General features: G+C 49.5%; 1 protein-coding gene across 1 annotated transcript in view; it reads left to right on the top strand.

Moving 5' to 3' along the window:
• The first annotated feature begins 58 nt into the window (after window positions 1-58).
• Window positions 59-13,304, top strand: part of SLC35E1 (solute carrier family 35 member E1) — a 28,526-nt gene continuing 15,280 nt past the window's right edge. Inside the window, exons 1-4 of the mRNA XM_055239171.2 lie at window positions 59-533; window positions 896-966; window positions 4,328-4,465; window positions 5,849-5,974. Of these exons, the coding sequence (XP_055095146.1) occupies window positions 113-533; window positions 896-966; window positions 4,328-4,465; window positions 5,849-5,974 (756 nt within the window). The 5' untranslated portion in view covers window positions 59-112. The remainder of the gene's footprint in view (window positions 534-895; window positions 967-4,327; window positions 4,466-5,848; window positions 5,975-13,304) is intronic.

Here is a 13,304-nt window from a genome sequence, read left to right as displayed (position 1 = left end):
AGGCAGCGACCAATGGGAAACGGCGTAGACCGGAGCCCCGCCCCCGCCCAGCCCCGCCCCCGCCCGGCGTCGGGCCGTCGGACGGGCTGGAAGGGGCGGCCGTTCGGGCAGGATGGCGGCGGCTGCGGTGGGCGCGGGCCCTGGCGCGGGGGGCCCGGGCGCAGTGAGCAGCAGTGGCGGCGCGCGCGAGGGCGCGCGGGTGGCGGCGCTGTGCCTGCTATGGTACGCGCTGAGCGCGGGCGGCAACGTGGTCAACAAGGTGATCCTGAGCGCCTTCCCGTTCCCGGTGACCGTGTCGCTGTGCCACATCCTGGCTCTTTGCGCTGGGCTCCCGCCGCTGCTGCGCGCCTGGCGCGTGCCCCCCGCGCCGCCCGTCTCGGGCCCCGGACCCAGTCCGCATCCGTCGTCCGGCCCGCTGCTGCCGCCGCGCTTCTACCCGCGCTACGTGCTGCCGCTCGCCTTCGGCAAGTACTTCGCGTCCGTGTCAGCGCACGTCAGCATCTGGAAGGTGCCCGTGTCCTATGCACACACCGGTAGGTTCCGCGCCCCGTCTCGGGGGCGGCCGCCTGGCCCGCCGCTTCGGGTTTGGGCGCATGGATAGGAGTGCGCCGCCCGGGGCGCGTCCCGCCGGACTGAGAAGTCAGCAGAGGGGCTGCCAAGGGTTTTGGTAGGGGAGGGACACGCATGGGGTTCTCAGGGAGAAGAGGGGCTGAGAAGAGAGCTGAGAGGTAAGCAGGACACACCACAACAGCCGTGGTAGGAGGAAGCCCTACCGAAAGAGAAGGGGTGAAGAGGTGTGAGGGCCTGCCAAGCCCTCCCATCCTGCCGTGGAGGTGGAACAGATTGGGCCCTGGAACTCAGGCAGCCCCCTGAGTGCCCTTCCCTCTCTTTGCAGTCAAGGCCACCATGCCCATCTGGGTGGTCCTCCTGTCCCGGATCATTATGAAGGAGAAGCAGAGCACCAAGGTAACCCCGGGCAGGGACTCTGGGCAGATGGGAGCTCCAGGGGGTTCCTCCCTGTTGCCAACTGGTGACGTGGTCAGGATCCTGGTCTGCAGGCTGCCTGGCTTCCTGTCAAATGGGGAAGTCAGTGTAGAGGTCTCCAGTGGCCTTTTACTACTCAAGTTCTAGAATCACCCTGTGAGCAATGGTGTGTGGAGTATGTGTCCCTCTGTGATCTCTGCTGTGTGGTCTTAGGAACACTGTTGTCCCTTTCAGATCCAATTTTCCTCCCCGTTGTGATTCCCTACCTGGGTTTGCTGGTAGGTGATGGGTTGGTCACATCTTGGCCATACACCCCATGTGTGGCCTTTCCAGTGGGACTAGGGATGGATGGATCAGAACGCTGTTGGATAGGTTTTCACTTTTTAAAATTATTATTATTATTTTTGAGACGGAGTTTTACTCTGTTGCCCAGCCTGGAGTCCAGTGACACAATCTCAGCTCGCTGCAACCTCCTCCTCCCAGGTTCAAGCAATTCTCCTGCCTCAGCCTCTCGAGTAGCTGGGACTACAGACGTGCACCACCACACCTGGCTAATTTTTTTGTATTTTTAATAGAGACAGGGTTTCACCATGTTGCCAGGCTGGTCTCAAACTCCTGACCTCAAGTGATCCGTCCGCGTCAGCCTCCCAAAGTGTTGAGATTACAGGCGTCAGCCACTGCACTTGGCTAGGTTTTCACTTCTTTACAAGAGAGATCTGTCAGGGGACCTCTGGGATCAGAAGCCAGACGTGATCAAAGGAGTTCGATCTTGGCAAAATCCAGCAAAGTCTTAGAAATTAAAACAGCCAGAAGTTGTGATGGTCTGGGAACGGAAGCGAAAGTGGCACACCGGACTCAGGGCTGCATAAGGAGGATGCTTTGGGCACAGTCCAAATTCTGTTCAAGATGCCAAGCCAGGGTATTTCCTGGTTTGGGGCAAGAATAGCCATGGCTTTAGCCAGAGACAGGTTTATCCCGTATCCTTAAGTGGAAGTTGGGTGCCTGTTGTCCCAGCTGGAATCCATTTCATGCTGATGCTGGACACCGTGCCTCTTTTCCAAGTGGTTGGTTTCTGGCATGTTGTATTTTATGTAACTCAGAGAGGCAGTGCCCTGGATCGGCTTATAGAAATTGGGCCACCTATGGCTGATTATTTTTTATTCCCGCCTCTCTTTGTCCCAGCAAGACCTGTGTGTGCTCTGTAGCCCTGCTCCCCCAGGGTGATGTCAGGCTGTGACTTGGCTCCTGAGAAGTCAGAGTTGTCCCGGAGGTGTTTAGCTGCATCACCAGATATCATCGTGTTTATCAAGTTTCCCTGTTGTATGGGACATTGTACCCAGCTTGGGCAAGGAGCCGGAACTTCACACAGTGAGGAAAGACTGGGAATTGGCCCGGTTAGGCAGCCAGACTAATTATAATGACATCATAACTTCTAGGAACCTGCCCTGCAAGGCAGATAAGGCCGGTAGTCATCATTCCTGATCTCAGGTGTTCCTGAGATGTACTGAGAGGGGAGAATCATGTGCCTGAGGGACACAGCCCGGTATTGGGGAAGCTGGAATTCAGGTCCATAGCCCTCAGTCTGCCCTCCCTGTGGCATGACCACTCCCTCCTAAAATCTCCACCTCTCTACCTCTCCTTAAGAGTGTTTGTTTGTTTGTTTGTTTTTCTGAGACAGAGTCTCACTCTGTTGCCCAGATTGGAGTGCCCTGGTGCAATCTCAGCTTACTGCAAGCTCCGCCTCCTGGGTTCAAGCGACTCTTGCCTCAGCCTCCTGAGTAGCCGGGATTGCATGCACGTTCAATCACTCCTGGCTAATTTTTGTATTTTCAGTAGAGACAGGGTTTCACCATGTTGGCCAGGCTGGTCTCGAACTCCTGACTTCAAGTGATCTGCCCTCCTCAGCCTCCCAAAGTGAAGAGTGTTCTTTGTAGGACAGGATTGAGCCGAGAGTCAGAAGAGCTGGACATGCGGGAATGGATCCTGGTGGATCCTGGAAGTTGGGAGTTGTTTAGCCCCGCATGCCAGACCTTCTAGAAGGCTCTCTGTCACTATGTTTGGTACTCGTTCATTCAGCTAGTGGCTATTGAGTGCCCCTGTGTGCTAGGCACCAGGATAAAGCAGCAAACAAGGACCTGCTCTAAGGTTGTACACTACCGGGACCGGATGATGTAACAGACAGAGTGGGTGGAGAGGCCGGGCACGGTGGCCCGTGCCTGTAATCCCAGCACTTTGGGAGGCCAAGGTGGGCAGATCACGAGGTCAAGAGATCAAGACCATCCTGGCCAACATGGCAAAACCCCATCTCTACTAAAAATACAAAAATTAGTTGGGTGTGGTGGTAGGCACCTGTAGTCCCAAGCTATTCGGAAAGCTGAGGCAGGAGAATCGGTTGAACCTGGGAGGCAGAGGTTGCAGTGAGACAAGATCATGCCACTGCATTCCATCCTGGTGACAGAGTGAGACTCCGTCTCAAAACAGAGTGAGTGGAGAGCTCTCTGCTGGGGAAGCCCAGGCAGTGGCCCTGGGAACACAGCACAGGAGCCTCCCAAGGTGGAGATGGGTTGGAGAAAGCTCTCCTTGTGAAGGCAGGAGGTCACTGGCAGGAGAAGGCATCAGTGGAGTGTCCCAGCCAGGAGTAACCATACTGGAAGAGCCTAAAGTAAGAGGGAATGGGGGCTGGGCACGGTGGCTCACACCTGTAATCCCAGTACTTTGGGAGGCCGAGGTGGATGGATGACATGGGTCAGGAGTCCAAGACTAGCCTGGCTAACATGGCGAAATCCTGTCTCTACTAAAAGTACAAAAAAAAATTGGCTGGGCATGGTGGCACATGCCTGTAATCCCAGCTACTGGAGAGTCTGAGGCAGGAGAATCGCTTGAACCCGGGAAGCGGAGGTTGCAGTGAGCCACGATTGTGCCACTACACTCCAGCCTGGGCAACAGAGCGAGACTTGGTTTCAAAAAAAAACTATTTTTTAAAAAGAGGGAACAGGGGAGCCTTATAGAGGATCAGAGCTTCAAACCCTGGTGCATCAGTGGCAGCTGAGTAGATCTGTGGAGTTAGGACCAGCCCTGGGCTGTGGCCCTGAGCAGAGGCTCTTAATGGGGGTGATAGTATGAAGATGGGGCTACCCACAAATAAGCCCTGCCCCTGGCGCTCTGATAACCACCTGCCCCTAGCCACCCCCCGGAGCATCACTGGCACAGCAAACACCATTTTCAAAGTGTTAGGTTGTATCCCTTTGCTGAGGGAGGAGAGGGGCTCTTCCCTGGGCATCTGTGACATGCGGCCCAGCTCTAGTCTGGCCTCTGAGCCCTTCTTGATGACCTCTTCCTGCAGGTATACTTGTCACTCATCCCCATCATCAGCGGTGTCCTGCTGGCCACCGTCACCGAGTTGTCTTTTGACATGTGGGGACTCGTCAGCGCCCTCGCCGCCACGCTGTGCTTCTCGCTTCAGAACATTTTCTCCAAAAAGGTATTTGGTCACCATGAGCAGACATGCATGGGGTTTCAGGGGTGTGTGGGCAGCAAGCTGGTGGCATTGGGAAAACAGGCGGAGTAGAAATGTCTTTGCTATTGGAGCAGAAAAATCTTGGTTGCCATTCTGCTGATTTTCTGTTTGTCATTTTGCTTTTTAAATTGTTTGTTTTTCTGGCCGGGCACAGTGGCTCATGCCTATAATCGCAGCACTTTGGGAGGCCAAGGCGGGCGGTTCACTTGAGGCCAGGAGTTCAACACCAGCCTGACCAATATGGCAAAACCCCATCTCTACTAAAAACACAAAAATTAGCCAGGCACGCATCTGTAATCCCAGCTACTCCAGTCACTGAGGCACAAGAATTGCTTGAACCCAGGAAGCGGGGGTTGCAGTGAGCTGAGATTGCACCACTGCACTCCAATCTGGGCAAGAGTGAGTCTCCATCTCAAAAAAAAAAAAAAAAAAACTTTTTCTATTATAAAGTTAATGTGCTCAATAAGAAAAAAATAAAGAAAAGCTCTTTTATTGAGACCAAGGCTCACTGTCGCCCAGGCTGGAGTGCAGTCGCACGATCATAGCTTACTGCAGTCTCAGTCTTCGAGGCTCAAGTGATCCTCACACCTCAGCCTCGCAAAGCACTGGGATTACAGGCATTAGCCACCAGGCCTAGCTAAAAACTTCGATTTAAAACAAGATTTTAAAACTTGTTGAAGCCTAGTGCAGTGGCTCACATCTATAATCCCAGCACTTTGGGAGGCCAAGGCAGGAGGATCACTTGAGGCTAGGAATTTGAGACCAGCCTAGGCAATAGGAATAGAGTGAGACCCCGTCTCAAAAAAAAAAAAAATTATTGCTCTTAACTCCTGTGGTAATCACACACTTTTCAGGTACCACGGTTAATGCAGTTTCTCTATTGGAAATACCAGTTATTTCCAACTTTTCATTGTAATGTAGAAACAATCATGTGTGTGATGTTTTCCTGTCTCAGTTATTTCATTATGATAGGCTTACAGTTCTTAGGTTAGAGGGTATGAAATGTTTATTACTCTTAATATAGTTTGTCTGGTCATATTTTAGAAAGGTTATACCAATTTAGCCTCAAACCAGTGGAATTTCAGAGTGCCTACTTCACTTCATCCTCACCAGCACTGAGTGTTACTGTTTTATTTTTGTTTTCTTTTCTCAGTCGTTTATGCGTGGAGCATGGTGCTTGTTTCAGGCCTGTGCTGTGTATGTCCTCACAAATGCACTTGCAGGTTTGGTGTTCAAGCTCAGATGTCGGGGTTAATGTCCAGTCACTGTGTTTGGGGCCTGAGTCACTGGAGCCCTTTTTGCCACATACAGTTTTAATCACCCTCTAAAGAGGCTTTCCCTTTCCAGGTCTTGCGAGATTCACGGATCCACCATCTCCGGCTGCTCAACATCCTGGGCTGCCACGCCGTCTTCTTTATGATCCCCACCTGGGTTCTGGTGGACCTCTCGGCTTTCCTGGTCAGCAGCGACTTGGTGAGTTGGACAGCACCAAGAACACGTCGTTTTCTTGGCTAGTTCCAGAATAGGTGCTTTGTTGAGGAGCTGTAGCTGCATGTTAACATTGGGGTGTTTTTTGGGCACCTGACAGCCAGCCCTTTCAGCAGTCAGCCCTCCGTAATGACTCACGGTGACGGTGCACGCCATCGAGGAAGTGGGTTTCCTGTGCCTTTCCTTCTCTGGTGTGCTTGATCCCAGGTGCTGATAGCTGCTGTGTGTGCGCCAGTAGCGTCAAGGAAAAGAAGGTGACTCTTTCACGTCCTGACAGTATAGTCCAGATCGCACATTGACTTTTTATTTTTACTCATTTTTTATTTTAAATGTTTGTTTTTTAGAGACAGAACCTCACTCTGTTGCCAGGGCTGGAGTGCAGTGGCACAATCATGGCTCACTGCAGCCTTGACCTCAATCCGGGGCTCAAGCGATCCTCCCACAGCCTCCCGAGTAACTGGGACTGCAGGCGAGTACCACCATGGCTGGCTAATTTTTTTTGTTTTTTTGTTCTGTTTTGTTTTGTTTTTTTACTGTTTTTTGGAGAGACAGGGTCTCACTATGTTGCCCAGGCTGGTCCTGAACTCCTGGCCTTAAAAGATCTGCCTTGGCCTCCCAAAGTGCTGGGATTACAGATGTGAGCCACTGTGCCTTGCCAGCCCTGGAACTTTAAAAACTATGCGCTGACCAAAAAAAAAAAAAAAAAAGGCCGGGCACAGTGGCTCATGCCTATAATCCCAGCACTTTGGGAGGCCAAGGCAGGCAGATCACGAGGTCAGGAGTTTGAGACCAGCCTGGCCAATATGGTGACACCCCGTCTCTCCCAAAAATATAAAAATTAGCCAGGCATGGTGGCTCGTACCTGTAGTCCCAGCTACTCGGGAGGCTGAGGCAGAAGAATCGCTTGAACCCGGGATGTGGCGGTTGCAGTGAGCCGAGATGGTGCCACTGCACTCCAGCTTGGGTGACAGAGCGAGACTCCGTCTCAAAAAAAAAGAAAAACGTGCGCTGCCTGGGTGCAGTGGCTCACGCCTATAATCCCAGCACTTTGGGAGGCCAAGGTATGTGAATCATTTGAGGTCAGGAGTTCGAGACCAGCCTGACCAATATGGTGAAACCCTGTCTCTACTAAAAATACAAAATCAGCCAGGCGTGGTGGTGCATGCCTGTAATCCCAGCCACTTGGGAGGCTGAGGTGGGAGAATCGCTTGAACCCGGGAGGCAGAGGTTGCAGTGAGCTGAGATCGCACCACTGCACTCCAGCCTGGGCAACAAGAGTGAAGCTCCGTCTCAAAAAAAAAAAAAAAAAGAAAGAAAGAAAACTGTGTGCAGCTCAGTTCCTCCCTGGTCTCTATTTCCATTTACTCCACATGGAATCTTTCTGCCACCTGCAGGGTCTGCCTTCGGAGAATGTGTTATAAATGAATGCAAGTGCCTGCGGTGAGGAGGAGGCCAGTGCAATTCTTCCAGACTCGAGTTAGAGAGGAAAAGTAAATATTTATTGAGGTCTTAATGTGGTCTAGCTGGATTTGTGACATTTCTTATCTTTAATCCTTGGCTCCACCTGCTGAAGTAGTGGATATTACCTCTATTTTCCCAATCAGTAAACCATGGCTCACTTTTCTAACTTTCCTTTCACATTGATAAGCTGTAATTCTTCTATGAAGAACTTTGCATCTTCCAGGACTAGTTTGTTACCTTGAAGTATGGTACGAGAAAGGCAGTTTAATGCTTAACTGTTCCTTTTGATGACTAATTTTCAGGACAGAGAGTTGGAGCTTACTCCAAATGTTGACCAGAGTTGAGGGTTTGTTTGGGGGTAGGGAAGGGGTTCTCTTTTTTTCTCCAGCATCATTGTGAACTTTTATGTGTTTGTCAGTTGCATGAATTATTTGTTTTCCTAGTCAAATTGTCCTGTCTTGGCCAGGCGCAGTGGGATTACTCGAGCCTGTAATCCCAGCACTTTGGGAGGCCGAGGTGGGCAGATCACTTGAGGTCAGAAGTTCAAGACCAGCCTGGCCAACATGGTGAAACCCCATCTCTACAGAATATACAAAAATTTGCCAGGCATGGTGGCGCACGCCTGTAATCCCAGCTACTCAGGAGGCTGAGGCAGGAGAATCGCTTGAACCTGGGAGGCAGAGGTTGCGGTGAGCTGAGATCGCACCACTGCTCTCCACCCTGGGCGACAGAGCGAGACTCCATCTTAAAAAAAAAGAAGAAAAAGAAAAAACAATTGTCCTGTCTTAGCCATTGGAGCCCTTCTGATTGGCTCCCTGCCCTTATAGCACTGTGGGTCAGCGTTTCGCCCAGCGGGATGCCTGCCTTCACCTTGTGTACTTCCCATCCCAGAGCTGCAGTCAGCCCCTCCTTCAGGACTCCAGGTGCCGTTAGTGGGGAGCAGTGTTTAGAGACACAATCCAGGTGCCGTGGGTGCTTTTTGCTGCTGGGTTGTCATTGTTGTTAGGCCTTTACTGTGAAAAAATTAGGAAGTACACAGTTGGGGCAGCAGCAAAGAGTTCCTAGCAATTAGTGTCACTTTCAGTTGAACAGTCCAGATCTTTGCTGTTTTGAATTTCGTATTTGGATCTCGTTACTGGTATGCTTGGTTCCGCTCCTTGTTTCTTAGTTGCTTATTCTACCCCAGTTATTCACTGATGTTATTCTACTGTACACTCACTCATATAATCGCTTCAGAGTGAGCATTCCCGCAGCACAATTGCAACTAGAGTGCTGAGAGAAGGTTAGTATTTCTTTGCAGGCTGGGTGCGGTGGCTCACACCTGGAATCCCAGCACTTGAGGAGACCGAGGTGGGTGGATCCCTTGAGGCCAGGAGTTCGAAACCAGCCTGGCCAACATGGAGAAACCCCGTCTCTAGAAAAAATATAAAAATTAGCTGGTGTGGTGGCATACGCTTATAATCCTAGCTACTAGGTACGCGGAGGTTGCAGTGAGCCGAGATCACGACACTGCACTCCAACCTGGGTGACACAGCAAGACTGTGTCTCATAAAAATAAAAAAAAAGAAGTCTGGCTATGATTCCTCTACCCTCCAACCTGTCCCCTCCCCAACCATGGATAACATTTCTTAGGCTCCTAGTTCACCCGTTCCGTATTTTTGCAAATATAAGCAAATTTGCATATGTAATCACCCTCTGTCCTTCTTACACACAGAGTAGCTTTTTATATTTTTATTTTATTTTATTTTATGTTATTTTATTTTGTTATGTTATTTTATGTTATTATTTTGTTGTTATTTTATGTTATGTTATTTTATGTTATTTTATTTTTATTTTATTTTATTTATTTTATTTTATTTTATTTTATGTTATTCTGTGTTATTTTTTGAGATGGAGTTTCGCTCTGTCTCCTAGGCTAGAATGCAATGGCATGTTCTCGGCTCACTGCAACCTCCGCCTCCCGGATTCAAGCAATTCTCCTGCCTCATCCTCCTGAGTAGCTGAGACTACAGACACCCACCACCGTGCCCAGCTAATTTTTTGTGTGTTTTTAGTAGAGACGGGGTTTCACCATGTTGGCCAGGCTAGTCTCAAACTCCCGACGTTAGATGATCCACCCACTTCGGCCTCCCAAAGTGCTAGAATTATAGGCGTGATCGACCACGCCCAGCCCAAAAAGTAGCTTTTTAAATATACAGGTCAGGCACAGTGCCTCACACCTGTAATCCCAGTATTTTGGAAGGCAGAGACAGGCAGACTGCTTTAGCCTTAGGAGTTTGAGACCAGCCTGGTCAACATGGCGAAACCCCATCTCTACGTAAAACAAAACCAAAAATTAACCCGGCATGGTAGCACATGCCTGTAGTCCCAGCTACTTGGGAGCCTGAGGTGGGAAGATCACTTGAGCCTGGGAAGGTCAAAGCTGCAGTGAGCCATGCTTGAGCCACTGCACCCCAGCCAGCATGACAGAGCAAGACCCTGTCTCAAAAGTAAATATAAATATACAGTCATCCTTCCATATCTGTGGATTCTACACTAGTGGATTCAACCAACTGAGAATTGAACATGTATGGTAGAAAAACAAAATATTACGATAAAGGATAAGACATTTTAAAATAATACAGTATAACAATTATTTGTATAGCATTTTTATTGTATTAGGGATTATAAGTAATCTAGCAATGATTTCAAGTATATGGGAGGATATGCATGGATTACATGCAAATACTAAACCATTTTATAAAAGGGACTTGAACATCTGTAGATTTTGGCATCCGCAGGGGTCCCTAGAACCAGTCCTCTGTGGATACTGAAGGGGAGCTGAACTATTCTGCACCTTGTTCATTTCATCTCATCGTCCTGGAGAGCTCTTCATAACGACATAGAAGGCCTTTCTCATTTCTTGTACAGCTGTGTAATAGTGTCAGTGGGTCTCCTGTCAGTTCCTCTGCTGTTCTGTGTTACAGCTCATTAGAGTATGTGTGTGTCCACACATGGACAGGAACCTGTAGGCTTTTGCTGTGGTCTTTTGTCTTTGCTTTTCTTGCACTTAGGACATTTTGTGTTGTTATTGTTGTTCTAGTCATTATCTTTTTTGTTGTTGTTGTAATACCTTAGGTAACCTTTTTTTTTTAGTTGAGGCTATGTATGTTATGTTTGGTGGTGTTTTGTTTGTTTGGTTTTTTTTTTTCGTAGAGACTGTCTCCCACTGTTGCCTAGGTTGGTCTTGAACTCCTAGCCTTAAGCCATCCTCCCGCCTTGGCCTCTCAAAGTGCTGGGATTACAGCTGTGAGCCACCACACTTGGCCCATATGTTTTTTAACGTGAGCATGACTTTGTATATTTAATAGCAGCCCTAGGCACACACCGTATTCACTAATGTTGCAGTCTGAAGATGGGGTTCCCACATGTCTGGGTTCCCCCTCTTTGTCTTGTGTCTGCCACATAGACTACACAGACAGCAGGTTAGTTAGCACTGTCGCAGTCCTGTTCTCCAGAACAGGCGGGAAGAGGATGAGATGGGAGAGTGTCAGCTGTTGTCTGCTGCTCTCCAGTCTACCAAAAATCAAAGGCTGGAGCGGGCAGTTCCTAGAGACGCCTGGCCCAGTTGCCAAGTGGCTTGGCAAAAGACACGCGGGGATTCCTAGACTCTGGAGCAGGTGGCCTGGTTTCAAAACTTGGACAGAATGCACGAAACAGCTACTTGAGAACTGAGAAGTGAATGGTAGCAGGCAGATGTCCGTGGGAAAGACCAGAACTCAGAGTGTCTTGGAGCCAGTGGTGAGTTTGTCATTCTTCTTCCTCCTGCGTCTTCAGCCTGGACATGAGGCAGCTCAGAAGGTAGATGCGGGCACTGAATGAGAACAGAGATGTTCTCTGCTTGGAGTCTAGAGAATGGGAAAGGAGACTCCTAACCCTCAGAGAGAATGGAGGAAATCCCCTGTTAGGCTTGCTTTTTCTTTTCCTTTCTTTTTTTTTTTTTTTGAGATGGAGTCTTGATCTGTTGCCCAGGCTGGAGTGCAGTGGCGTGATCCCAGCTCACTGCAACCTCTGCCTCCAGAGTTCAAGAGATTGTCCTGCCCCAGCCTCCCATATAGCTGGGATTACAGGCATGTTCCATCATGCCCAGCTAATTTTTATGTATTTTTTTTTTTTTTTTAGTAGAGATGGGTTTCACCATGTTGGCCAGGCTGGTCTTGAACCCCCGACCTCAGGTGATCTGCCTGCCTTGATCTCCCAAAGAGATAGGATTACAGGCGTGAGCCACCACACCTGGATGCCTCTTAGGCTTTTTCTCTTTTTTGTTGTTTTTTGTTGTTGTTTGTTTGGTTTTTTTTGAGATGGAGTCTCGCTCTGTCACCCAGACTGGAGTGCAGTGGCATAATCTTAGCTTGCTGTAACCTCCGCCTCCCAGGTTCAAGCGATTCTCCTACCTCAGCTTCCTGAGTAGCTGGAATTGTAGGCGCGCACCACCACTCCCAGCTAATTTTTGTGTTTTTAGTAGAGATGGGGTTTCACCATGTTGGCCAGGCTGGTCTCGAACTCCTGACCTCAGATCATCTCCCTGCCTCAGCCTCCCAAAGTGCTGGGATTACAGGCGCCAACCGGCACGCCCAGCTGTCTGTTAGTTTTTTTTCTATTTTCTTTTTTGCCTTCATCTCTTGCTTCCCAGGCCCCTGACAATCCTATGTTGGTGGCAGCAGCAGCAGGTTCCACAGCCACCTAAAACCCAGAGAGAGGGGATTCTTCCTCTGCAGTTTGAGGAAATATAGCCCTCGGAGGATGGGATGAGCCCTTCTGCAGCTTGTTCTCTCTCTGTACTGTCACTGCTTGACCCTCAAATGGGGGTGTAATCACAGGAAGTGAACAGCAGAGTGCGGTGATTAAACCTCAGCTTTCTGACTGGAGGGCCATGAAAGGGAGGGACTAGGAAACTGGAAAGTACTCAAGAGATTGTGTGGAGGGAGGAGCTGAGGACAGCGACCTCATAAAGTCGCCCATGGAATCCCAGGCTCGAACCTGAGCATCACACATATGAGGATCAGATCTTAAACAGCATACCAAAGACTGAGAACAGAACTGTGGGAGAGACCACCACTCGGCTTTCAGACTGACCACGGGCAGCACAGACTCAGGACAGAGCCAAATACCACTGGAAAGGCTTTGAAAACATAACTGACATTGGAACCACAACCCACAGAAGGCTGGTCAAGCCTGCAGCCTGAACCCAGCATCATCAATTGCCTGCTAAAACAAAACATCAACATTCTTCATAGGATTTAACTAAGACCCAGACTTTTATAATATGCTAAATGCCCGGGATGCCAGCCCAAATTACGTAGTTTACGAAGAACCAGGAAATTTCAGATGGTTGGGAAAAGACAACCAACAAGGGCCAACAGTGCAATGACATGGATGTTGGGATTATCAGACAAAGACTTTAAAGCAGTGATTACCATCGTGCTCCAAGGAGCAAAGTAAAGACTCTGGAAACAAATGTGAACAGATAGAAGATAGAGTGAAGAACCAAATGGAAATTTTTTAAATTCCTTTGAGACAGGGTCTCATTCTGTGCTCAGACTGGAGTGCAGTGGTGCAATCACAGCTCACTGCCGCCTCAAACTTTCTGGGCTCATTGATACTCCCACCTCAACCTCTTGAGTAGCTGGGACTACAGGTTCACACCAGCATACCTGGTTAACTGTGTGTGTGTGTGTGTGTGTGTGTGTGTGTGTGTGTATTTTTTGTAGAAAGAAGGTTTTGCCATATTGCCCGGTCTGGTCTCAAACTTCTGGGCTTAAGCGATCCACCCGCCTCGGCCTCCCAAAGTGCTGGGACTATAGGCATGAGCCAC

Source organism: Symphalangus syndactylus, chromosome 13, assembly GCF_028878055.3.
Source record: "Symphalangus syndactylus isolate Jambi chromosome 13, NHGRI_mSymSyn1-v2.1_pri, whole genome shotgun sequence".
NCBI classification, from domain to species: domain Eukaryota; kingdom Metazoa; phylum Chordata; class Mammalia; order Primates; family Hylobatidae; genus Symphalangus; species Symphalangus syndactylus.
This window is presented reverse-complemented; position numbering and strand designations above follow the sequence as displayed.